The sequence below is a fragment of the Oncorhynchus clarkii genome, chromosome 7 (assembly GCF_045791955.1).
Source record: "Oncorhynchus clarkii lewisi isolate Uvic-CL-2024 chromosome 7, UVic_Ocla_1.0, whole genome shotgun sequence".
Taxonomy (NCBI): domain Eukaryota; kingdom Metazoa; phylum Chordata; class Actinopteri; order Salmoniformes; family Salmonidae; genus Oncorhynchus; species Oncorhynchus clarkii.
Window position 1 is genome coordinate 76,601,750 of NC_092153.1, and position 27,201 is coordinate 76,628,950.

The window sequence follows — 27,201 nt, forward strand, 5'->3', positions numbered from 1 at the left end:
GAGCCTAAAAAGTACAGCTACGGTATGGTAGTTTATTAGAAATGCAAACAACATACATGGTTTGACACATTTTACTGGGAACAAATATGATTCAACGCATCTGTATGCTTGTTCCAATGGAGAAACATTGATAATCTACTCAAGAGAGAAGACTAGGAAGATTAATGAATGAATTCAGCACAGACAGTATTTACATTCTCCTTATTCTTGCCCATAGGAATCACATTGAGAAAAACATTCATGGCATTACAAATGTTCTACAGACAATAAATTACCATAAGGGTAAACGGGGATAAATACATGTCGTCATACTCATACTTTATGTAAAAAGTCTATGAATTGATTTAAGAATAAACATTTTTATGATTTAAGTGTCAAAAGTGTCATGCAAAATAAATTCCAAACATACAATCTGCTCTTACTAGAACAAAAAAAAAAAAAAAACGAATTATAAAAATAAACTCAAGGAGTAATTTTGCTGGTTACACCTTATCCATTACTGATGCAATCATACACAAGTCTACTTTTAGATACAAGATAGATTTTTTTCTTCTTTTAATAACACTTTGGTTTAGATTAAAACAATTTCTATGTGATAAACTGTATAATACATAAACATATTTTAAAATTATGTTAAATGAAGTCATAAAAAAAACATGGAGAAAGACAATATTCAATTGTTTTTTTTTTTTTCTTTCATCAGAGCTCAATACAATTGTGTAACAGAGAAAAATAACACAATTCATACCAATTTTTCTGTACAATATCTACAATTTGTTTTGCTGGTGACAGAAACATACTAGGATCAGGGTATGTGACTGGTGCTCGACGCTCAAATGACAAAGAACGAATTGCTAGAGTTTGTATCCAGGTTCTGGGGCGCGATGCCAGACTTACTGTAGTACGTATTATGTTCAAAGAGCAAGATGATATCATACATTTTCAACAGCATAAACAGATCTTTGTCTTATCCTACAGCCTTATGCCTGCACTCATTGTAGTTCTCTATAAAAAACCTCACAACTAAGTATATACAAATGGGGCAAAGGCAAGTGATGCTATCTAGAAGAAACTATGTCTAAGCTCATTGTACAAAGCATTTGGGCTATAGATGAGAGCATATGCTGAGATGACAGTCCGTGCCTGATAATCATAGTTTACAAGGACAGAGACAAATTTGTCATACGATGGAGGAATTGTACAATAACATTTGTCTTTCATCTTATTTTTTTTAATACATGAATTCTCTCCCCTCGATGACTGAGGTCGAAGTGAGGCTCTTGGGCCTGTGTCCCAAAAGGCAATCTAGTCCCTATATAGGGCACTTCTTTTGACCAGAGCCCAAAATTAGGGCACTACAGAGGGTACAGAGTGCCACGTCGGACGCAAGGCATCATGACCTTCTTGTTTTGCCTTTTCAAATTTTACATTCATAGTGCTGCCCAGTGATGCGTTCTAATCTCATACTGGTGTAAACATATACAAAAAATACAATTGAGATTGGAGGGATTAAAAACAACGTAACTAATCTATTTTTCTATGCCACGCGACAATGTGAAAACACCACAACCAAGGTTGAACACAATGGACATTATATTCTATGTTTAAAGAGGGTATAATTTTATATCAGCTATCATTTCATTTAGTGCTTTTCCTTATTTTAAAAGAGGTGGGATAGTGCTCTAAGGGAAGGGACACATTTTGCTCAACAAGCCAGTTCAACTCCTTTCGTAGTTGTTACTTTGGACTTACATATATAGCACAGGGGGAAAATAAGAATAATTCAGCTGTTGTTCGAGCCAATGGTTTACAACATATTGCCATTGTAAGATGTATTAAAGGCCTGTATTTTGCGTGCATCGGGAAAGCGGTTAACAACTTGATGATCTTTCTTCAACCGCAGATATCGAAACGGTGCATGGACTTGGACAGGGCCAATATGGAACTACTACTCTCTGGTATTTCTGACCTGCATAACAGTAGTCCACAATGCAATGCAGCAATATAAAGGCCTGAATCTCTCTCGTTCAGTACTCTAACTTACTGCTTGCTGGCTGTCGTATGTACACGGGTTGCCTCTAAACTGTTTGTCGGCTTAAGCGGGTTAGAAACATAGCTGCCTTATTACCCAACGACACCTCCATCCTGTACCTATTAAGGATTAGAAGGGATTTGGACAAACAAAACTTAAGTCTTTCAAAATACACATTTTTCAATTCCACACATCAAAACTGACAGCCAAGTCCCGCTGCTCGGGAGCAGATCACTATCCATGAGTTCCAAATAGCAGCCTATTCCCAGAGTGCCATTTGGGACAAACAGTACTTCAAAAAGGCCAATGAACAATGACTAGAATTACCCAATAATTACTGACGACGACAGCACCAATGATAGAAAAAAGGAATCCTAGTAAACCACAACCACTAGCTACATTGATAAAAAGCAACAAGCGTTACTACAGTAAATAACGACCAGAATTATAAAAACCTAGTAGAACTAATATTAAATAGTTGAGAAAGTAAACTGATTTTAAGGGAGGCCCTCCTTCGTAGTCCACTCTAGCAGTCGAAGACCAAATCCCCCCCCCCCCCCCCCCCCACACTCAGCACCATTTGTGGTCAACCCCCACCACCAAACGCTCCCTATCCTCACCTACGTCCCCTCCCCTGCTTTTAAACGCTGGCTGTTTCAGAAGGTGGTGTAGTCTTTCCCACAGGATTACTACTACTGCTGTTGTCCTGGTGAGCGGGTGATGTGTCCAAACTGGCTGATCGTTCGGGTGCCGTTTTGGCGGCAATAGAGTCTTTGTCGCCTGACCCCCCTGCACTGGCCGGGGAGAGCGTAGTGGGAGCCGAGGAGGGACCTGGGGAGCCCAAGGCTCGCCTGGAGACCTGGTAGGCTGCCAGCAGCTCCTGGATGCGCTCCGGCGTGGGCTCCCACTTCGCAAAGCCGGCGGCATTCTGCAGGAAGATGACCACCGTGCCGTGGACGGCCTTGTAGTACATCTCCTCCCTGAGAGAGATAGCGAGAGAGAGCCATTCAAACTCCCTTCATACAAATCAAAATACAGCTACGCTTGTGTCCTCTTTAGGGTGCATCTGGGAGCGTAATTTCCCAAAATACAGCAAAGAGCACTTGGGCAGCCAAGTGAAAACACCAAGCACATTACACTTGTTGGTCCTTTATGTCAAATATTGTGCGCTATAGCTTGGAAAATAAACTAAATGTGTCTCTGTGTGACATAAAAAAAAAGAATGTTTCAAGCATCAAGAAATTAAGTCTGCGTCATGTTTTTTTGTTTTCTTTCTTCCATGCCATGAGTATCACGATAACGGTGATGTGACAACCCTAGTCAGAACAATGGACCCTGCGCTGTTGGACACACTCACTTCTTGCAGATGTGCTGCGAGCCGCTGCGGTACTCGTGCTCGAAGGCGGGCACCGACATCTGGTGGCGGAGGAAGGCGCTGGTCTCCATGCGGTGGAGGGCCGGGGTCAGCGGGTCTCGCCACTCCGGGACAAAGATGATGAAGGACAGAGGCTCGCTGGACTTCTCCAGCAGTTTCTATAGGACACATATATTTGTTAAATACAAACTCCCAGGAATTCAAAAGTGAACAGTTCAGTTGAAAGTTAAGCTGGAGTTAAATATTGCTAATTGTCCCCCCTGTTCATGTAGGATTTATGTCCTGTAGATTCTCTCCTAATACAGTCGGTGGGATCTACACAGCACGTGGTATATGGACTCGTACCACTTTTGAAGTATAAACACATCAGACAGACTTTGAATGAGGGGTGAACCGTCACTTTAAATGCATTTAACAATCACTGAGTAAATTAATAAGGAGGAGCACCTCAAAGTGTGTCACCATGGCATCCATCAGCTCCTCACTGAAGGGAGGGTTGGCCTCAAAGGAGCCACTGGCTGGTGAGAAGTTCAGAAAGGGCCTGGGAGGGCAAAGAACATTTTAGGACAGGCTCAAACTAGAAAACCATAGAAGAACAAATAACTAAAAGTACACAGACCATGTCTGGGTGGTCTCAGTTTAGTTGTGATGGGGTAGACCAGTGTTTCTCACATTGAAACTAGCATTGTAAAATAGATAAAAGTCCCTGGACCAGAGTTTGAAAAACACTGGGATAGAGAACATACATGTATTTTTTGGGATGAGAAGCAAATCTTTTTTTCTGTTTTTTTTTTGTGATTCTAAACCTACCCCCTGGATCCGAAAAAGCCATCTGTGTCGGGGAAGGCAGAGCAGAACTGCTTGAAGTAGGAGTTGAGTGGTGAGGCGAAACACTCAAAGGTCACCCCGAACTGCTTGTTGAGGGCCTCAAAGACAGGCACGGGGAGAGCCCCCTGTAAGCCCGTCCCCTCATTCACCCCGGCACCAAACATCACCTGCACGACAAATAGTGACATCAGCACAATAAAAGATGACGTCAGCACAACAAATGTCAAGAGGTAGCCAGACAGAAGAGATGGCGAGAAAGAGTAACGGGACAGTGGTTGTCATCACGAAATGGAGGGAAAGTGGACTATAAGAACATCGCCTCTAAACAGATGGCTTCATACTTTGGCAGTGAAGACATTGAAAAAAATATATAGAAAGAGCAGTGAGTCAAAAAGGCATGGGTAGAAGGGGTGAGGGGGAGGTGAAGTAAGGGGGTGACGGGGTGAAGTAAGGGGGTGAGGGGGAGGTGAAGTAAGGGGGTGACGGGGTGAAGTAAGGGGGTGACGGGGAGGTGAAGTAAGGGGGTGAGGGGGAGGTGAAGTAAGGGGGTGACGGGGAGGTGAAGTAAGGGGGTGACGGGGAGGTGAAGTAAGGGGGTGACGGAGGTGAAGTAAGGGGGTGACGGAGGTGAAGTAAGGGGGTGACGGAGGTGAAGTAAGGGGGTGACGGAGGTGAAGTAAGGGGGTGACGGGGAGGTGAAGTAAGGGGGTGACGGGGAGGTGAAGTAAGGGGGTGACGGGGAGGTGAAGTAAGGGGGTGACGGGGAGGTGAAGTAAGGGGGTGACGGGGAGGTGAAGTAAGGGGGTGACGGGGAGGTGAAGTAAGGGGGTGACGGGGAGGTGAAGTAAGGGGGTGACGGAGGTGAAGTAAGGGGGTGACGGAGGTGAAGTAAAGGGGTGACTGAGGTGAAGTAAGGGGGTGACGGAGGTGAAGTAAGGGGGTCACTGAGGTGAAGGGGGTGACAGAGGTGAAGTAAGGGGGTGACGGAGGTGAAGTAAGGGGGTGACGGGGAGGTGAAGAAAGGGGTGAGGGGGAGGTGAATGGAAATCAACGGCAGGGGTCTAACCCCTAATTTACCAGGTATCTCTTGATAAGGCACCACACTCGTGACAGGAACTTCTCGAACCTGGGATCGTCGATGGAGCTGTATCGGTATAATAGCTCCTGAAAGAAAGCATGGTGTGGACAGAGAGGAGAGTCATTTAGCAGAGGGCACGCCATGTGCCAGAAGGCAATGCTAGTCAATTATATCCACAACACCTTTCAGGATTACATCCTAGTAGTTTCTCAAACAAGAGAGTAATTCATCTCTCTGGTCATGTAGGACTTTGGATTACATGCATTACAAACACTCAGTGGTACTGTGCTAGTATCAACACTCAACCAATGACACCCCAGTGCACCTGCATACACTGAATGTACAAAACATTAAGAATACCATATTGGAGTTGACCCCCTTATCCCCTCAAAACAGACTTAATTCATGGACTCTACAAGGTGTCGAAAGCTTTCCACAGGGATGCTGGCACATGTGGACTCCAATGCTTCCCACAGTTGTGTCAAGCTGAATATCCTTTGGGTGGTGAACCATTCTTGATTCACACAGGAAACTGTTTAGCGTGAAAAAACCAACAGTGCTGCAATTCTTGACACAAACCGGTGCGCTTGGTACCTTCCCCGTTCAAAGGCAGTTCAATATTTTGTCTTCCCCTTCACCCTCTGAATGGCAACAATACACAAGCCATGTCTCAATTGTCTGAAGGCTAAAAAAAAATATTTCTTTAACCGGTCTCCTCTCCTTCATCTACACTGATTGAAGTGGATTTAACAGGTGACATCAATAAGGGATCAAAGCTTTCACCTGGATTCACCTGGTCAGCCTGTGTCATGGAAAGAGCAGGTGTTCTTAATGTTTGGTACACTCAGTGTATATTTGTACTTCTAATAATATACACATTATCGCTGCTACAACATTACTCACCAGCTTGGTGAAGTAGCTGCGGTTGACCTTGACCATCTCTCCCTTGTAGCGCAGGCAGGCGATGTCGTTCTCAAAGTGTAGCTCCACGCGTGGCTGAGCCGGCGAGGGCAAGGCCAGCCGAATGGGGTAGCAGTATACCAGCCTGTCCTGCACATCTGCTGCCTCTGGGTCTGGGAGAGCATGAGGGAATGAGGGATAACAGTAGAACAAAAGTAAGTTAAAAAAATAAGTAAGAAAAAACACAACACAACCAGTCCATCATGGATATTGATCGGCTTAAATTCAGAGTAAAACCACAATATCAACAACAGACTTTGGGGGGGAGGGTTTAAGTTGTTAAATTAGTTGGGCGCAAAGATACTGAACAATTAGAAAGGACATCGCCATTCAGAGTTAATCCATTTCTATGGTTGTGCACCAATGTAATCAATGTGGTCCCCTATGAGTCAGTTGGTAAAGCATGGTGCAGAGTGCGAGGCGATTTAGCACGTCTCACCCGACACGTTGCAGTCCTTCAGCAACGTCTGGTGGGCCTGGTGAATGCGTCGCACGTACTCTGCTGAGATGTGGTAGATCTTCGTACAGATCCCCTCCACAGAGTCTTTGGCCACTGCTGCTACGTGGGGACCACACTGTTTCCGCAAGTGCTCCAGACGATCCTGAGGGGGAGGATTTTTTTTGGGATCCGTTTTTTTTAACATAAACATGTCAGTGTTCATTCCGTTGAGGTGAAATTTATACAGACATGGATTATTTTGTTGTTGCCACATATACATACATACAATACACCACACTTCTAAACCACACACACACACCATGTAGTCCTCTTTACTGGCCGAGTGGTCCCTCCGTAGCCAGTTCATGGTGTCCTCTGCATTCCATTTCACAACCTTTCGGCTGTCTGGTGTGGCGTTTCTACCAGGACATAAGAGACACCAGTCATTCTTCAGCCAAGACAAAGCATTTCAAAGAAAAGTGCCGTTCAACGAGCCAAATCAAGCTCCCATACACATGCCATGTTCAACGAGCCCAATCAAGCTCCCATACACATGCCATGTTCAACGAGCCCAATCAAGCTCCCATACACATGCCATGTTCAACGAGCCAAATCAAGCTCCCATACACATGCCATGTTCAACGAGCCCAATCAAGCTCCCATACACATGCCATGTTCAACGAGCCCAATCAAGCTCCCACACACATGCCATGTTCAACGAGCCAAATCAAGCTCCCATACACATGCCATGTTCAACGAGCCCAATCAAGCTCCCATACACATGCCATGTTCAACGAGCCCAATCAAGCTCCCATACACATGCCATGTTCAACGAGCCCAATCAAGCTCCCATACACATGCCATGTTCAACGAGCCAAATCAAGCTCCCATACACATGCCATGTTCAACGAGCCAAATCAAGCTCCCATACACATGCCATGTTCAACGAGCCAAATCAAGCTCCCATACACATGCCATGTTCAACGAGCCCAATCAAGCTCCCATACACATGCCATGTTCAACGAGCCCAATCAAGCTCCCATACACATGCCATGTTCAACGAGCCCAATCAAGCTCCCATACACATGCCATGTTCAACGAGCCAAATCAAGCTCCCATACACATGCCATGTTCAACGAGCCAAATCAAGCTCCCATACACATGCCATGTTCAACGAGCCCAATCAAGCTCCCATACACATGCCATGTTCAACGAGCCCAATCAAGCTCCCATACACATGCCATGTTCAACGAGCCCAATCAAGCTCCCATACACATGCCATGTTCAACGAGCCCAATCAAGCTCCCATACACATGCCATGTTCAACGAGCCCAATCAAGCTCCCATACACATGCCATGTTCAACGAGCCCAATCAAGCTTTCTTTTCTTTCCAGTAAGACAGTTGGGGAAAGAGAACGGACTGGTTTTGGTTTAGGTTCTGAAGCCACAGGTTTCTGATTCAAGTTTATCAGTGGATGCACATATAAATGCCTTCTGTGTGTGATGGCAAGACATGGTGTTGCTTTTTATGTTACGGTCTGGATCTTGCCATCAAAGCGGTGGTGTTAAAAATGCTGAGCCATCACTTGAGTTATAGAACGTACTATATATATATATATATATATATATATATATATATATACAGTGCCTTGCGAAAGTATTCGGCCCCCTTGAAATTTGCGACCTTTTGACACATTTCAGGCTTCAAACATAAAGATATAAAACTGTATTTTTTTGTGAAGAATCAACAAGTGGGACACAATCATGAAGTGGAACGACATTTATTGGATATTTCAAACTTTTTTAACAAATCAAAAACTGAAAAATTGGGCGTGCAAAATTATTCAGCCCCCTTAAGTTAATACTTTGTAGCGCCACCTTTTGCTGTGATTACAGCTGTAAGTCGCTTGGGGTATGTCTCTATCAGTTTTGCACATCGAGAGACTGAAATTTTTTCCCATTCCTCCTTGCAAAACAGCTCGAGCTCAGTGAGGTTGGATGGAGAGCATTTGTGAACAGCAGTTTTCAGTTCTTTCCACAGATTCTCGATTGGATTCAGGTCTGGACTTTGACTTGGCCATTCTAACACCTGGATATGTTTATTTTTGAACCATTCCATTGTAGATGTTGCTTTATGTTTTGGATCATTGTCTTGTTGGAAGACATCTCCGTCCCAGTCTCAGGTCTTTTGCAGACTCCGTCAGGTTTTCTTCCAGAATGGTCCTGTATTTGGCTCCATCCATCTTCCCATCAATTTTAACCATCTTCCCTGTCCCTGCTGAAGAAAAGCAGGCCCAAACCATGATGCTGCCACCACCATGTTTGACAGTGGGGATGGTGTGTTCAGCTGTGTTGCTTTTATGCCAAACATAACGTTTTGCATTGTTGCCAAAAAGTTCCATTTTGGTTTCATCTGACCAGAGCACCTTCTTCCACATGTTTGGTGTGTCTCCCAGGTGGCTTGTGGCAAACTTTAAACAACACTTTTTATGGATATCTTTAGGAAATGGCTTTCTTCTTGCCACTCTTCCATAAAGGCCAGATTTATGCAATATACGACTGATTGTTGTCCTATGGACAGAGTCTCCCACCTCAGCTGTAGATCTCTGCAGTTCATCCAGAGTGATCATGGGCCTCTTGGCTGCATCTCTGATCAGTCTTCTCCTTGTATGAGCTGAAAGTTTAGAGGGACGGCCAGGTCTTGGTAGATTTGCAGTGGTCTGATACTCCTTCCATTTCAATATTATCGCTTGCACAGTGCTCCTTGGGATGTTTAAAGCTTGGGAAATCTTTTTGTATCCAAATCCGGCTTTAAACTTCTTCACAACAGTATCTCGGACCTGCCTGGTGTGTTCCTTGTTCTTCATGATGCTCTCTGCGCTTTTGACGGACCTCTGAGACTATCACAGTGCAGGTGCATTTATACGGAGACTTGATTACACACAGGTGGATTGTATTTATCATCATTAGTCATTTAGGTCAACATTGGATCATTCAGAGATCCTCACTGAACTTCTGGAGAGAGTTTGCTGCACTGAAAGTAAAGGGGCTGAATAATTTTGCACGCCCAATTTTTCAGTTTTTGATTTGTTAAAAAAGTTTGAAATATCCAATAAATGTCGTTCCACTTCATGATTGTGTCCCACTTGTTGTTGATTCTTCACAAAAAAATACAGTTTTATATCTTTATGTTTGAAGCCTGAAATGTGGCAAAAGGTCGCAAAGTTCAAGGGGGCCGAATACTTTCGCAAGGCACTACATATAGTACGTTCTATATAAAAAATAAATCTCTATACACACACACAGTTGGAGTCGGAAGTTAACATACACCTTAGCCAAATACATTTAAACTCAGTTTTTCACAATACCTGACATTTAAAAATGTCCTGTTTTAGGTCAGTTAGGATCACCACTGTATTTTAAGTGAAATGTCAGACTAATAGTAGAAAGGATTTATTTCAGCTTTAAATTCTTTCATCACATTCCACATTGTGTCAGAAGTTTACATACACTCAATTAGTATTTGGTAGCATTGCCTTTAAATTGTTTAACTTGGGTCAAATGTTTCAGGTAGCCTTCCACAAGCTTTCCACAATAAATTGGGTGAATTACAACCCATTCCTTCTGACAGAGCTGGTGTAACAGTCAGGTTTGTAGGCCTCCTTGCTTGCGCACACACCTTTTCAGTTCTGCCCAAACATTTTCTATAGGATTGAGGTCAGGGCTTTGTGATGGCCACTCCAATACCTTGACCTTGTTGTCCTTAAGCCATTTTGCCACAACTTTGGAAGTATGCTTGGGATCATTGTTCATTTGGAAAACCCATTTGCAACCAAGCTTTAACTTCCACATCATTTTCAACTTCAACTGTACATACATACGTCCTAATGGACATTGACCCCAAGCATACTTCCAAAGTTGTGTCAAAATGGCTTAAGGACAACAAAGTTAAGGTATTGGAATGGCCATCACAAAGCCCTGACCTCAATCCTATAGAAAATGTGTGGGCAGAACAGAAAAGGCGTGTGTGAGCAAGGAGGCCTACAAACCTGACTCAGTTACACCAGCTGTCAGGAGGAATGGGCCAAAATTCACCCAACTTCTTGTGGGAAGCTTGTGGAAGGCCACCCGTTAAAGGTTAATTGAACAATTTAAAGTCAATGCTAACAAATACTAATCGAGTATAAGTAAACTTCTGACCCACTGGGAATGTGATGAAAGAAATAAAAGCTGAAATAAATAATTCTCGCTACTATTATTCTGACATTTCACATTCTTAAAATAAAGTGGTGATCCTGACTGACCTAAGACAGGGAATTTTTACTGGGATTAAATGTCAGGAATTGTGAAAAACTGAGTTTAAATGTATTTGTTCCGACTTCAACTGTATGTATGTATGTATGTATGTATGTATGTATGTATGAGTGTATGTATGCATGCGTGTATGTATGTATGTATTCTAAATTGTTAAGGGAAATACTGTAACGGTATACCAGGAGGTAGTAGTAGAAGGAATTATTTGAGAGCATCTCTGACTTCATACTTGGAACGATTTCAAAGAATATCAGGTCATATTAAAATGGAATTTGGCCAACTAATTCCAGTGTGCCAGAAACACCTACCTCGAGTCAATCATTTTCTTGGCAGCTTCGGCGTATTTGAATAAGAGCTTTCGGGCCTCCTCTTTGTACTTGATGCGGGACAACCTGGTGTAAGAAATGACAAAACATGTGGTCAATAAAACTAATTGTTGAAATCAGCCGCTATTGTCCAAATTAACCATAAAACGGGGTGAATTGTTAAGACGACATTTCAGTGTGTTGACAATTCACATACTAAAAATGTAAATCAGACAATAGTGCAAAAAGTAAACATTATTTTTGACAACATATCGTACAATTTGACAATATCTCAATATTATTTTTGCGCTTGTTAGCATTACCTGCACCAAAACATTCATAGCTTGTTCTCTATCTTATTTTTTAAATAGGGAGACAATTTGGTTTCAGCACTTATTTCCATGACAGATCAAAACTTGTTTTCTCATGGCTCTCTTGACCGTCTGCAGCAGACATGTGTTTGGAACATCGAATCGCAATAAAATCACAGTATCGAATCGCAATAAATATTGTATCGACATCAAAGTACTTTGAAAATATCGTATCGTGTCATCCCTGGCAATCCCCAGCTCTATCAGACAACATAATTCACAATGAAGACCTGAACGGAATCTAGCCATACCAACCATAGTGAATCAAGTCCATCCCAGGGTAGACTAGAATTGGTATCTAGAGATAAGACCTTGGTTCAAAAAGTACATTTTAAAATCTTTTGAATCCATTGAGCATTTGCGTGTCTGATGGGTGGGGTTTGCAGTTGTTGGGACTATTCCATTAGTTCCGTTACACCCAGGCATGATCAATCAAGCAAATATTTAACCCTAGGACTAACACAGATTCTCTTTCCCACTGACCTGATGGGGATGTCATTCATGACCTCTCTGAACATGGACGGGGAGATGATGGGGTCACACTCGCTGGGCAGTAGGGGGTCTGGCCCTTTGTCCAGCACCTTGCGCTCCAGCAGCCAGCGGTTGAAGGACTCCCGTGGGGGCTCGATACCTATTAGATAGGGGGAAAATCATTGATCATCAAGGTCAGCCAAGAATAGGAACCCCTGGGTTATGTTCACTAGGGCATGCTTTAGGGGAAAACATTTGAATCCATTTCATAATGAAACATGAGAAAAGCAACACCTGGGGCCCGGGGTTGCACAAGTTTGGCAAAAAAGAAGGGAGAAAAAAATGCTAGGACGCTACGACCGACTTCAGGATCAGAATTTACACCTGTTGCATTAACAGTAAGACTAATGGTAGCTAAGTCTGGCGTCAGCAATGCGCCTTCATGAGATTTAATGCTTCATAAGGATGGTTGCTAGGCAGCGCTCGTTAATCGGCTATTACCATTCTCGTGGCAGTTCTAAACATTGCGAGGCATTTCGAGTCAACCACCACCACAGCTGGAAGGATCAATCAATAATTACTGTGGGGATTCATATCACTGAACAATGAAAATATTGTTAGAAAGTAGGCTAGAAAATGTTAGCCAAATTAAGGTGAGTGTTCATGATCTTCAGTCTAGTTATCAGAACATTTTGCTAGCATGTTAGTTAGCTATGTAGCCTACACTAGCCTAGTATAACAGGTGGGTTATTTTGCTCTTCACCCTCTTAGTAGCCGAGACTATATCACGACTAAAAGCCCTTGACTTGTCTGATAATCAACGTGATTTTGTTTGACTGAATCTCTGTCTGTATATTTGGTTATTTGATCTCTGCCTGGGCAAACAAGTGGTGGCAGCTCACCTTTTTCAAATCAAATCAAATTTATTTATAAAGCCCTTCCTACATCAGCTGATATCTCAAAGTGCTGTACAGAAACACAGCCTAAAACCCCAAACAGCAAGCAATGCAGGTGTAGAAGCACGGTGGCTAGGAAAAACTCCCTAGAAAGGCCAAAACCTAGGAAGAAACCTAGAGAGGAACCAGGCTATGTGGGGAGGCCAGTCCTCTTCTGGCTTTGCCGGGTGGAGATTATAACAGTTTGTTTGTTTGTCAATATGTGATCAGACACATTCAACATGCTATGTAGCATAAATCAAGTGTATTATATTGTTATTGACTCACGTATAGGTAACTCGAAAAGCCCAGAGGTTATGACATATGAAAACTAGGCTCACATCCTTTTGAAAATAGATATTTTCTGCATATATCATGAAAGAAGATCGTCCCAATTGAACACCCTACCCCTGCTCCCTACTAGGTGTAAAATCTAGTCTCAATTTAACGCCCTACTAGGTGTAAAAATCTAGTCTCAATTTAACACCCTACTAGGTGTAAAATCTAGTCTCAATTTAACGCCCTACTAGGTGTAAAATCTAGTCTCAATTTAACGCCCTACTAGGTGTAAAATCTAGTCTCAATTTAACGCCCTACTAGGTGTAAAATCTAGTCTCAATTTAACGCCCTACTAGGTGTAAAATCTAGTCTCAATTTAACGCCCTACTAGGTGTAAAATCTAGTCTCAATTTAACGCCCTACTAGGTGTAAAATCTAGTCTCAATTTAACGCCCTACTAGGTGTAAAATCTAGTCTCAATTTAACGCCCTACTAGGTGTAAAATCTAGTCTCAATTTAACGCCCTACTAGGTGTAAAATCTAGTCTCAATTTAACACCCTACTAGGTGTAAAATCTAGTCTCAATTTAACACCCTACTAGGTGTAAAATCTAGTCTCAATTTAACGCCCTACTAGGTGTAAAATCTAGTCTCAATTTAACGCCCTACTAGGTGTAAAATCTAGTCTCAATTTAACGCCCTACTAGGTGTAAAATCTAGTCTCAATTTAACACCCTACTAGGTGTAAAATCTAGTCTCAATTTAACACCCTACTAGGTGTAAAATCTAGTCTCAATTTAAGACCCTACGCCTGCTCACTCAAATCTACACCCAGGTGTAGAAACAAGTCAAAATGTTTAGGTCCGGCATAGAGCGCATTTTACATTGGACGGAGAGTTACGACCAACTTACCACCAACTGGTGCAACCGCCACCTGGGTTGTGTTCACTAGGGCATGGATTCAAATGTTTTCCCTAATGCATTTCATAATGGAGAATAAGTGTTGCTTATATGAAAAGTTGAGCTAGTCCGTCACCGTTTCAGTCCGTGGTCTTCCGTTCGGTGCCTAATGAACATGACCCGGGGCTAGAGTGAAAACCTTCCCACCCTGATGCACTCCAGTAGCAGGGGTGGAGGAGTGACCACAATGGCTTAGAAAATATTGTCAGCGCTGTTTCAGACATACACTTAATGCTCACCTAGAAAGTAAACGTCTAGCTGCCGAATGGGGATGCACCTCGAAAAATAAGACTTTATGGTAACAAAAGCAAGAAATAAAAGGTTTATAAAAAAATTATATATATATATATATATATATATATATACACATACATTTGACTTGACAATTGCAGTTGCATGGGTAATGTACCTTCTCGTTGGTAGCAGAGCTCGTGGTAGTGCTGCCGTAGCTTAGTGGTGAGCTGGGCACGTTGGAGCTCCATCTCTGGGTGGGGCGGTAGATGGTTGGCAGGGGGTCGCTCTCTGATCACTGCGTTCGTCTGAACATCCAGGTCCCAGTATATTCTACCACAGGATCGATATAACTGGTTATTTCAACTTGACTGAACTGTTATTCTAAGTTACGGTGCTACATAAAATGCAAAACAAGACCCGCCTGCCCTGTATATTGCAGAGATCACACAATTGTGAACTGTGGGTGCACTATAGGCTATACAAATTAGGGATGTGTACATTTCCCTTTCAAGACGATTTAACACGTATCTAGATACATGGGCTCTGATACGATACAGGAACGGTATATTTAAGTTTGAAGGGATTCGGTTTGATTGGAGAACGAATCAGTGCAAGTCGTTTCAACGCATAAACACAATCATTTTCAAAATTAAAATCTGCTGCTGATGGAACTCACGAGCTGACTTCTGTCTGTCTGTGTGTGTGTGAATGACACGTCTATGGTGTATACGATGTAGTCACCTCATCTGAGTCATAGGGGAGACTAGGCAACTACCACTATCAGATTAGGGCAATGTAATCGCCACTAATGAACTTGTCATTTTTGTCGATTGTGTTTGAGCTTGTAATGTATCAACATTTATCATTTACAAATCAGCTATGACATAGCCAATGAATATATAGCATAACTTTGGATTTCAACACATCTCAAAATCAAATGGTTTTGACCATGTAGAGATTATATTTTCTCCTACCGCTTTGGCCATGCAGTGCGCCTCGCAAAAGTGATTCCTCGTAATGAAATGATCAACTTTACCCTGTATATCAAAACATCACACTGACTGTTGGGCTCCCGAGTGGCGCAGCAGTCTAAGGCACTGCATCTCAGTGCCAGAGGAGTCACTACAGACCCTGGTTCGATAGCAGGCTGTATCACAACCGGCCGTGATTGGGAGTCCCATAGGGCGGCGCACAATTGGCCCAGCGTCGTTAGGGCTTGGCCGGGGTAGGCCGTCATTGTAAATAAGAATTTGTTCACAACTGACTAGCCTAGTTAGATAAAGGTTAAATACAAAATTGTTTAAACCCCAACGTACAAAACTATTGCTGAATAGTGAACCTGAACAATCAAAATATCTATTGTTTCCGGTAGCTTACTTTTATTCCGGTAAAACACACATTTTCAACAGCGCATAGATAATAACCTAGCGAATTACATAGGTTGTTACTCAACTAATGAAGCCTAATATCGAGCAAGCCATTTTAATTTAGTGCCGCGCAGATGTGCAAGATCAGGAAGAGGCCACTCACCATATGTTGGTCAGCACGCCAAGCTGGACACAGTGCCCAGTTTGACTAGGCTACTGATATTCCCTAGGGTTGTTCGGCATGCAAAATGACTTGTAGATCAATGACTGTCAACACAGTTTCATGCTTAGATCGACACTGAAGGAGAGGAAGCATCAGTTGTCACGGTAGATGAGGTATTTTCGGAATGAAGAAAGTAATATGAGCAAAACATTTCAGTGAATCAGCGGTTTGTAATGTTTGAATACTTTTTATGACCAATGCATGGATCGGTTTGGGGTCCACGGACCAATGTAGTTGTATCTTAAACATCTGAATCTGGACCAATGCATATAGGTGAATCGTTACATCCCTAATACAAATATTTACAGACATGAGCAGATCAACATATGTTACAGCAGGACCCCCACTGCAACACGTTTCGACCAAAAAGGTCTTCCTCAGGCAGTGTCCATGAGATGTCTACTTTAGAGGTCGACCGGTTATGATTTTTTTAAATGCCGGTAGCGAATATTGGAGGACCAAAAAAAGCCGATACCGATTAAACACACACACACACATAATATTTGTAATAATGACTATTACAACAAAACTGAATGAAAAATGAACACTTATTTTAACTCAATATAATACAAAATCTATTTAGTCTCAAATAAATAATGAAACATGTTCAATTTGGTTTAAAGTAAAAGTGCAATATGTGCCATGTAAAAAAGCTAACGTTTAAGTTCCTTGCTCAGAACATATGAAAACTGGTGGTTCAATATTCCCAGTTCTTCAATATTCAAAGTTAGCAAGTTTTAGGTTGTAGTTTTTATAGGAATTATGACGAGTCAACTATTTCTCTCTATACCATTTGTATTTCATATACCTTTGATTATTGGATGTTCTAATAGGCACTTTAGTATTGCCAGCCTAATCTCGGGAGTTGATAGGCTCGAAGTCATAAACAGCGCTGTGATTCAAGCATTGCTAAGAACTGCTGGCAAACGCAGTGAAGTTTGAATGAATGTTTACGAGCCTGCTGCTGCCTTCCACCGCTCAGTCAGACTGCTCTATCAAATCATAGACTTAATTATAATAAACACAGAAATACGAGCCTTAGGTCATTAAGATGGTCAAATCTGGAAACTATCATTTAGAAACAAAACATTTATTCTTTCAGTAAAATACAGAACAATTCCATATTTTATCAAACAGGTAGCAAACCCAAGTCTAAATATTGCTGTTATATTCCACAACCTTCAATGTTATGTAAAATTCTGGCAAATTAGTTCGCAACGAGCCAGGCGGCCCAAACTGTTGCATATACCCTGACTCTGCATGCAATGAACCCAAGAGAAGAAGTGACACAATTTACCTGGTTAATATTGCCTGCTAACATGAATTAATTATGCAGGTTTAAATAAATATACTTCTGTGTATTGATTTTAAGAAAAGCATTTATGTTTATGGTTAGGTACATTCGTGCAACGATTGTGATTTTGTTGACCCATCACCCGTTTGGCGAAGTAGGCTGTGATTCGATGATAACAGGCACCACATTGATTATATGCAACGCAGGACAAGCTAGTTAACCTAGTAATATCATCAACCATGTGTAGTTAACTAGTGATTATGTGAAGATTCATAGTTTTTTTACAAGATAAGTTTAATGCTAGCTAGCAACTGACATTGGCTCCTGCTGCACTCGCGTAACAGGTGGTCAGCCTGCCACGCAGTTTCCTCGTGGAATGTAATGTAGTCGGTCATAATCAGCGTCCAAAAAAATACTGATTGTTATGAAAACTTCCCCCTAATTAAATCAGCCATGCCGATTAATCGGTTGACCTCTAGTCTACATATCAATTCCAGCGATTGCGATGTGGCTGTACTCACACGCTGGGACGGTATGGGGCTGGGGCGGGCATAGAGTGCTGCCCTGGCTTGTCTTCTGTGCCTGTGGTAGAGTTCCATGGCTTAGCCCCGGGGGTAATGGGTGAGATGGGAACTATCGGGGTCGTTGGGGTTACAGGTATACCAACCTCAATCTGTCAACGACACAGTAACATATCGGGATTAGACTGACAATTAAGACAGTGGAAATATTCAAATAATACATGTATGAAACAATCTACAGAGACAACGGACTCCAGTAAATTCCAGTAAAACATGACTTGCGTCATGTCAGGCAAGACAGCACTGCGTCGTCTAATAGATAAGCTCGAAAGTGAATCACATTGGTAAAGAAGCGTGAAAATTGTCAGGCTTGTATAATTTTACGCCATTGAAGTTGTAAGAAACGTGTTCTTCTCAATGACTCACCTTGGACCTCTTGAAGCTGTTAGGACCCCCCTGGGCGGCTTCCTCCGACAGGCGTCTCTTGCGTTGCCCGTTGCCCACGCCGGTGTCGCCCGTTCCCTCGGCTGGGGCAGCGTTCAAACCCAGCGGGTCAGACTAAGACAGAAACAAACAGACAAGCTGCCAAGTTAGGAGCAGAACAGGAAAACAAGACAAGTGATGTCAATATAATAAAAGGAGGTTCAGCCAAGCTCCATCAAGAGACAAGAGGACTTGAGGTACTTGGAACAGAACTTGAGAAGGATAATTATCCCCTCTGTCCCAAACAGCGGTTGGCATCCAATTATTGTTGCACCTAATAAACTAGAGTACAACTCCCTTATACTTTGCTTGAAAAAAATTATAAAAATAGACCCTACCATCGAACAACACACTAACAAACAAAAATAACCCCCCCCCCCCTACTCCACTAATTAAATATATTTATTCCTATCTCGTGCCAACAACCTGAACGGATGGGACACCACCACTTAACACGCCCTGTAACGCTTCTGATGTCAAGTCACGCACATCCAAATACCTCTGCAACTGCCACCACAACCTCAATTTCTGTGACTTACATTCCATCCCTGCAGTACAATTGATAACCAGTGCTTTAAATTCTAAAAATCCAATCTCACTGAAACATACATCACTTGTTGTTTTTTTCCCCTCTGTACTGGTACAGATCTACTACTCACACCGCTCATCTCAGGACCCCCCCCCCCCCCCCCCCAACCCTGGAAACCTCAACCTTCCTCTCTCGTACAGGGACATTTCTGATCCCCAGCCCCATGGGCACCCCTACAATTAACACATACCACTACCCCAATGCTGCACATTCCTTTGCCTCTTGCCCTTCTGCATACTTCTCACACCTTGTACCCTCCCTCCTACACACTGCTGCCACATGCCCATAAGCTTGACATCTGTAACAACGTAATGTATTTGGCGGAAAAGCTTGTACAGGATAAATTATATATCCTAACATCGCTTTGTTGGGCAAAGACTAAACATCAAAACTCAAAAGAACAGACAACGACTCTTCAGTTTCACCACACGCGCTACCCTGTCTGCGTCTCACCAAACGACGAGCATAAACACCGGGAACCTTCCCCTTCAGTTGGTCAACTTTTACTGCTACCCCAGTTATCACTCCTTCAATGGCACCCTTTTCTTGAGTGAAACAATTCACATTTCTTGCCCCCATTCATTCAACACCAACCGCCTTTTTCCTCTGACTAGCAGAAACACAAACAATAATCACAAGACCACTTCTGGTTACCCTCACCGATTCCACAGTACCCAACTCTGTTTTCATCCACCCCGAAACCACAAATAGATCAGCCAAAAGGCAAGGTGTCCACTTTTTCCAAAATCTTCAACCCTACTGTCACAGACTCATCTTTACCTGACCCTGGGTGCAAGCCTCGGGCTTTGAGAACTTCACCACACCTACCACCTCCGATACATCGACCTCATTCACTTCCATTTCTCCTCCTGTCTTCAGCTCCCTCTGCTTACACTTTCTACCATTCTTCTTTAACAAACCATATCCCTTTTCCCGCCATTTTTAACCAACTCAAGCTCACCGTCGTCCGTCGTCTCTCTCTCTCTCTGCCTCTCTTTTTCCCCTCCATTCCTCCTCCGTATTCCAAGTATAAGTCTCCTTATCATAATACTGCACTTCTCCTGACATACATCTTGTTCTTGCTTTCTCAAGGGACGCCATTTAACCGGCTGTCACAATCTCCGTACAATCAGCACGAACCCCTCGGGATGTCGCGCTTAACAGTGCATCCCACATATACATAAAACAAAAATATGTTTTATTTATTTAACTAGGCAAGTCAGTTAAGAACAAATTCTTATTTATGATGATGGCCTACCCCGGCCAAACCCGGACGACTCTGGAACAATTGTGCGCCGCCCTATGGGACTCCCAATCACAACCGGATATGATGCAGCCTGGAAAGGACCTGCTTCGTCTTGATGTTTTCCTTCATCAAAAGTTACAGCAACATTTTTCCATTTTCAAACAAGCACGCTCTTCCAACAACCCATCGGTCACAAAACAAACAGCGAAACCCATTTTTCACTCACAATGACATCATGCTGCCCCAGGACTGGCATCTCCCACAGCGACTGATTGGTGAAGCGGTTGAACCAGTAGGGCCTGTTCTCCCGCTTGCTCCAGCATTTCGACCAGCCTGCCTGGACGAGTTCGTCTGCACAAACAGGAAAGGTGTCAGAAATGTCTAATCTATCTCCATTCAGTTGCATGTCATCATAGACAGAGCCAGCAATCTTTCCTTCATCAGCACTGATCTCAAGACAAGGCCTAATTTATACCCTACATATAAACACATAGGATCCCCATTTTTGGTAGTTCACTTGCATTGCCTACTTTGGGTATACATTAGGTTTTAAAATAATTGTATAAATGCTTGGTAAGCAGAGCGGAAAGCTGAGTTACGCCATATATATATATATATATACAGTGCCCTGCGAAAGTATTCGGCCCCCTTGAACTTTGCCACCTTTTGCCACATTTCAGGCTTCAAACATAAAGATATAAAACTGTATTTTTTTGTGAAGAATCAACAACAAGTGGGACACAATCATGAAGTGGAACGACATATTGGATATTTCAAACTTTTTTAACAAATCAAACTGAAAAATTGGGCGTGCAAAATTATTCAGCCCCCTTAAGTTAATACTTTGTAGCGCCACCTTTTGCTGCGATTACAGCTGTAAGTCGCTTGGGGTATGTCTCTATCAGTTTTGCACATCGAGAGACTGAAATTTTTTCCCATTCCTCCTTGCAAAACAGCTTGAGCTCAGTGAGGTTGGATGGAGAGCATTTGTGAACAGCAGTTTTCAGTTCTTTCCACAGATTCGATTGGATTCAGGTCTGGACTTTGACTTGGCCATTCTAACACCTGGATATGTTTATTTTTGAACCATTCCATTGTAGATTTTGCTTTATGTTTTGGAACATTGTCTTGTTGGAAGACAAATCTCCGTCCCAGTCTCAGGTCTTTTGCAGACTCCATCAGGTTTTCTCCCAGAATGGTCCTGTATTTGGCTCCATCCATCTTCCCATCAATTTTAACCATCTTCCCTGTCCCTGCTGAAGAAAAGCAGGCCCAAACCATGATGCTGCCACCACCATGTTTGACAGTGGGGATGGTGTGTTCAGCTGTGTTGCTTTTACGCTAAACATAACGTTTTGCATTGTTGCCAAAAAGTTCAATTTTGGTTTCATCTGACCAGAACACCTTCTTCCACATGTTTGGTGTGTCTCCCAGGTGGCTTGTGGCAAACTTTAAGACACTTTTTATGGATATCTTTAAGAAATGGCTTTCTTCTTGCCACTCTTCCATAAAGGCCAGATTTGTGCAATATACGACTGATTGTTGTCCTATGGACAGAGTCTCCCACCTCAGCTGTAGATCTCTGCAGTTCATCCAGAGTGATCATGGGCCTCTTGGCTGCATCTCTGATCAGTCTTCTCCTTGTATGAGCTGAAAGTTTAGAGGGACGGCCAGGTCTTGGTAGATTTGCAGTGGTCTGATACTCCTTCCATTTCAATATTATCGCTTGCACAGTGCTCCTTGGGATGTTTAAAGCTTGGGAAATCTTTTTGTATCCAAATCCGGCTTTAAACTTCTTCACAACAGTATCTCGGACCTGCCTGGTGTGTTCCTTGTTCTTCATCATGCTCTCTGCGCTTTTAACGGACCTCTGAGACTATCACAGTGCAGGTGCATTTATACGGAGACTTGATTACACACAGGTGGATTGTATTTATCCTCATTAGTCATTTAGGTCAACATTGGAAAATTCAGAGATCCTCACTGAACTTCTGGAGAGAGTTTGCTGCACTGAAAGTAAAGGGGCTGAATAATTTTGCACGCCCAATTTTTCAGTTTTTGATTTGTTAAAAAAGTTTGAAATATCCAATAAATGTCGTTCCACTTCATGATTGTGTCCCACTTGTTGTTGATTCTTCACAAAAAAATACAGTTTTATATCTTTATGTTTGAAGCCTGAAATGTGGCAAAAGGTCGCAAAGTTCAAGGGGGCCGAATACTTTCGCAAGGCACTGTATGTATATATATATATATATATATATATATATATATATATATATATATATATATATATATATATATATCACCAGGGCTATCTTCAGTGCTGGACTTGGGCAGGAGTACCGGCACCTCAAATGTTTTACTGCTTCAGCTCCTGTTCCACATATAGAATATAATCTCAAAAGTATTGTGGAGCTGCTACACCTAAATATAAACAACACCAGCACCCAAAATGAGTACATGCACCTATTTAGCCCAAGTCAAGCACTGGCTATCTTACCTGGCAACTCTGGCATTGGTTTGCTGGTTGAAGGTGAGACAGGAGACCCCTGTGTGGCAGAGCCTGTGGGAGACATCACCATAGAGGTGTCCACCTTCACTGTTGTGTGATTCTCACTTGTCATCTCTCCTCATCTGTCCTGTCCTGAAAATAAAATATTGCATATTAGAAAAAGGGGTATTCAGTTCACATTGCCAGGTAAAAATACTGTGTACGCTACTTTATTTTATGACACAACACTGTCTAAATAATTAATATTATTTTATGTCATCAAATGTAAACATGTCCCACAATCTCCAAGGTAACCGAGTGGTGATTGTCATATTTCGGGAAAGCATGTCCAATCTAGCAAGTTTTAATCCTCCTGGCATTTTAAAAACCAGACCCTAATGGACATTTCTTGCAGTCTGGTGTGAATGGTAGCCTACTACTACTACTCATTAATTCCCTAAATGATAAGACTCATCCCAGAGCCGTAGTGTGTTTTGCAGTAGCAAAAATAACAGTTGCTCGCCCGAGACGGTTGAACATTTAACAGTGAAACGTTAAATGAGCGCATGATTAGTCTACAGTAGCGAGCTAGAATGTGTTGTGCTTGCACAAGGTGTTATTGCCAACATTGTGCAGACAAGATACCATAATATCCGGATAGATAGTCCCTAAGAACGACAGTCCCTAAGAGCTTAACTAGCTAGCTAACTAGTTAAGCTAACACGATTGTGTTACGTACGGGACATGTAGCTAGCTACACCTATGCCTTCTAGCTACGTGGTTCATGATTTATTTAAATGTGATTTAGATAGAACATTCCAAATTGACATCTTGGAGATGCGTTTTCTATCTTTTGTCGTTGATAACACAAATGGGCAAAAGAAGGACACGCATGCGCCTGCTACACCGCCCACCCCAGTTTGAGCTGCCCGAAAACAAACACGGAGGAGGAGGGGAAGCCGCTGGGTAGCTGCGCTACACAACAAAAGGCAACGGCATCATCTCGGGAACCTAGGCGGGGGATACGTGGAATAAACATTTAATATACGGTAGGATACTGTACGAAACAGGGTTAATGAGACATAAAAAGGACGAGAGTTAGTAAAACTACCCGTGTATGCTGTCAAAATAGAGAATGGAGGCGTATCTGACCTCCTTATTTCAAACACATACACAATTTTGGGCGCGCACTTTGGTTAAGACAAGATGGCGCGCGCGCTCTCGACTGATAGCCACTGCACCCCTTGCAGGCAATATTGTTTGTTTATTTCGTGCAATGACAATGCGTGAATTTTGAGTAGATAATATGATACCCCGCATATTCCACCACCTGCCCATGCCCTTGCTGTAGCGCTAAATTGGTTATTCCCCTTACCTTGTAGAGGTTTGTTGAGAACCCTGTATAGGCTTTGCTCTATTCAATCCGTACCCGCCTCCGCCTCTCCCTCCCCACCTTCTCCGCCATCTTGTATCGGGGACTCGGGCCTTGGTATTGCGCACGCGCCAGTTTTGTTGTCATTTCAGGATAACATTGTCATTGAGAAGTAGCCATATGTAGAAGGGCATTTGTAGGTAGGCATACAAAAATAGTTATTCACAACGTCGCTTGTGAAAGTAATCATGCAAAAACACATTTACAAACTCGTCTGAACTATTTAACCAGTAATAACTTCGATGGCATGTTTTGTGCTGTGGCTACTTTTCCCATTGATAGCCTTCAGCTACATGCTCATTAGTCTATGTATTTATTCTCATATTATTAGAACACTTTATTATGCCTGTGTGATATGTCTGTTATTTATGTATGTGAAGAATAATAAATGAACAACTTTCAATTCATGTTGCTGTTCTGTCTCTTATTATGTGTGCACTGAATGGTAAATATTATACAAAATAATATACATGTTATAAAAATAGAAACATATTTGGGGTCTTGGAAAAGTAGAAGTTGTAGTCCTGAAAACTGGAAGTTACCTCTGATTTGTTCAGACATTACCTATGGGGCAAATTAATAGGGAAAGAATGGAGTAGTAAAATGCTTAGGAGATCTTATGTTTTGTTTTATGGGATAATATCAGTCAGTTAACTTGACCTTTATGAATTATGAAGCCTTTATGTGCTTGTTTTGATTACATAAATGCTTCAATGCATAGAAAGTGACAGTAGGTGATGAAGATTATCTCACAGAACAAAACGTATACAATCTCCTAAGCCTGTGTTAACCACAGACCTTATTTTCGGCATTTATCCAAAAACCCAACTAGTCTTTGCGGAGTTAGTGCCTACAAAACGACGCCATTTCTATTTCAAAAGTTTCTAACAACCAACGCTATCTGTGCCTTGCACATGATCTCAATAAATAGCTTTTTATGATAGTTACTGTGTCTCAGGTGTGACTGGGTTGTTTGAAATGTGTAGGCATACAGGGTTACATAAACTCAGCAAAAAAAGAAACGTCCCGTTTTCAGGACCCTCTCTTTCAAAGATAATTCTGAAAAATCCAAATAACTTCACAGATCTTCATTGTAAAGGGTTTAAACACTGTTTCCCATGCTTGTTCAATGAACCATAAGCAATTAATGAACATGCACCTGTGGAACGGTCGTTTATAACAGCTTACAGACGGTAGGCAATTAAGGTCACAGTTATGAAAACTTAGGACACTAAAAAGGCCTTTCTACTGACTCTGAAAAACACCAAAAGAAAGATGCCCAGGGTCCCTGCTCATCGGCGTGAACATGCCTTAGGCATGCTGCAAGGGGTTATGAGGACTGCAGATGTGGCCAGGGCAATAAATTGCAATGAGATGCCTAAGACAGCACTACAGGGAGACAGGACGGACACTGATCATCCTTGCAGTGGCAGACCACGTGTAACAATACCTGCACAGGATCGGTGCATCTGAACATCACACAGGTACAGGATGGCAACAACAACTGCCAGAGATACACCAGGAACACACAATCCCTCCATCAGTGCTCAGACTGTCCACAATAGGCTGAGAGAGGCTGGACTGAGGGTTTGTAGGCCTGTTGTCAGGCAGGTCCTCACCAGACATCACTGGCAAAAACGTTGCCTATGGACACAAACCGACCATCGCTGGACCAGACAGGACTGGCAAAAAGTGCTCTTCACTGACGAGTTTTGTCTCACCAGGGGTGATGGTCGGATTCACATTTATCGTCGAATGAATGAGAGTTACACCGAGGCTTGTTCTCTGGAGCGGGATCGATTGGAGGTGGAGGGTCCGTCATGGTCTGTGGCGGTGTTGGACAGCATCATCGGACTGAGCTTGTGGTCATTGCAGGCAATCTCAATGCTATGCGTTACAGGGAAGACATCCTCCTCCCTCATGTGGTACCCTTCCTGTAGGCTCATCCTGACATGACCCTCCAGCATGACAATGCCACCAGCCATACTGCTCGTTCTGTGCGTGATTTCCTGCAAGACAGGAATGTAAGGGTTCTGCCATGGCTAGCGAAAAGCCCAGATCTCAATCCCATTGAGCATGTCTGGGACCTGTTGGATCAGAGGGTGAGGGCTAGGGCCATTCCCCCCCAGAAATGTCTGTGAACTTGCAGGTGCCTTGGTGGAAGAGTTGGGTAACATCTCACAGCAAGAACTGGCAAATCTGGTGCAGTCCATGAGGAGTAGATGCACTGCAGTACTTAATGCAGCTGGTGGCCACACCAGATACTGACTGTTACTTTTGAGTTTGACCCCCCCTTTGTTCAGGGACACATTATTCAATTTCTGTTAGTCACATGTCTGTGGAACTTGTTCAGTTTATGTCTTAGTTGTTGAATCTTGTTATGTTCATACAAACATTTACACATGTTAAGTTTGCTGAAAATTAACGCAGTTGACAGTGAGAGGACGTTTATTTTTTTGCTGAGTTTATGATATTGTACAACAGGTCAGGAGAAAAGTCATGTCTCACTTGTTGACCATAAATGATGTCATCACTGACATCTGGTGGTGCATGGATGTATGGATGATCTGTTCTTCTATGGCCATTAAATGTGTTATACCTAAAAACCCTCCCCTATGCAGAAGCTAGGTGAATTGCAACAGCACTAGACTGCATTCACAACAAATCTCCCCTCCCCTGCATTCCATAAAATGGTGAACTCTCGCTTTAAAATAAAAATGTGTTTTAATTAAACATTTCTATTTCACAGCGATTTAGATGGTACAATGATTCCCTACACTATTCATTGATTGTTTTCTCACATAAACTAAAATTAGCGAAAAGTGTAGAATTTTAGCAACCAGGAAATGACAGAGCAATTTCTACATTGGTGACTTGACCCGATTTCCACAAGATAACACAACCACAAAGTCAAAACAGCATTCCCATTTTGACAACACATGCCACTTTGGCGGGAGAAATCAATAGGCGAATA

The 27,201-nt window shown here is 42.5% G+C and overlaps 1 protein-coding gene across 2 annotated transcripts; it reads right to left on the bottom strand.

Annotated features, from left to right (window-relative positions):
• Nucleotides 1-12: 12 nt before the first annotated feature.
• On the bottom strand, nucleotides 13-24,279 carry LOC139413858 (phosphorylated CTD interacting factor 1). Of its 2 annotated transcripts, none has more exons than XM_071161676.1 (16): nucleotides 24,171-24,279; nucleotides 22,805-22,948; nucleotides 20,531-20,655; nucleotides 18,413-18,544; nucleotides 17,987-18,138; nucleotides 14,757-14,911; nucleotides 12,187-12,334; nucleotides 11,336-11,419; nucleotides 7,032-7,131; nucleotides 6,713-6,875; nucleotides 6,217-6,386; nucleotides 5,313-5,399; nucleotides 4,218-4,402; nucleotides 3,855-3,948; nucleotides 3,390-3,565; nucleotides 13-3,012 (listed from the first exon to the last, which is right to left on the bottom strand). In XM_071161676.1, the coding sequence occupies exons 2-16, from the start codon at nucleotides 22,926-22,928 to the stop codon at nucleotides 2,673-2,675; spliced, it is 2,235 nt and encodes a 744-aa protein (XP_071017777.1). In that variant the 5' UTR covers nucleotides 22,929-22,948; nucleotides 24,171-24,279; the 3' UTR covers nucleotides 13-2,672. The 2 variants fall into 2 exon arrangements, with proteins under 2 accessions (XP_071017777.1, XP_071017778.1); XM_071161677.1 differs by lacking the exon at nucleotides 24,171-24,279 and adding an exon at nucleotides 23,535-23,561 and having other exon boundaries at nucleotides 19-3,012.
• Nucleotides 24,280-27,201: the final 2,922 nt, after the last annotated feature.

What these genes read in the sequence shown, in the direction of transcription:
- LOC139413858 (XM_071161676.1), bottom strand. Translation starts at nt 22,928, where the DNA reads ATGACAAGTGAGAATCACACAACAGTGAAGGTGGACACCTCTATGGTG. An exon ending in ACCAATGCCAGAGTTGCCAG is followed by an intron (nt 20,656 to 22,804) that starts GTAAGATAGCCA and finishes CTGTTTGTGCAG; the next exon opens with ACGAACTCGTCCAGGCAGGC. An exon ending in GCAGCTACTTCACCAAGCTG is followed by an intron (nt 5,400 to 6,216) that starts GTGAGTAATGTT and finishes GCTTTCTTTCAG; the next exon opens with GAGCTATTATACCGATACAG.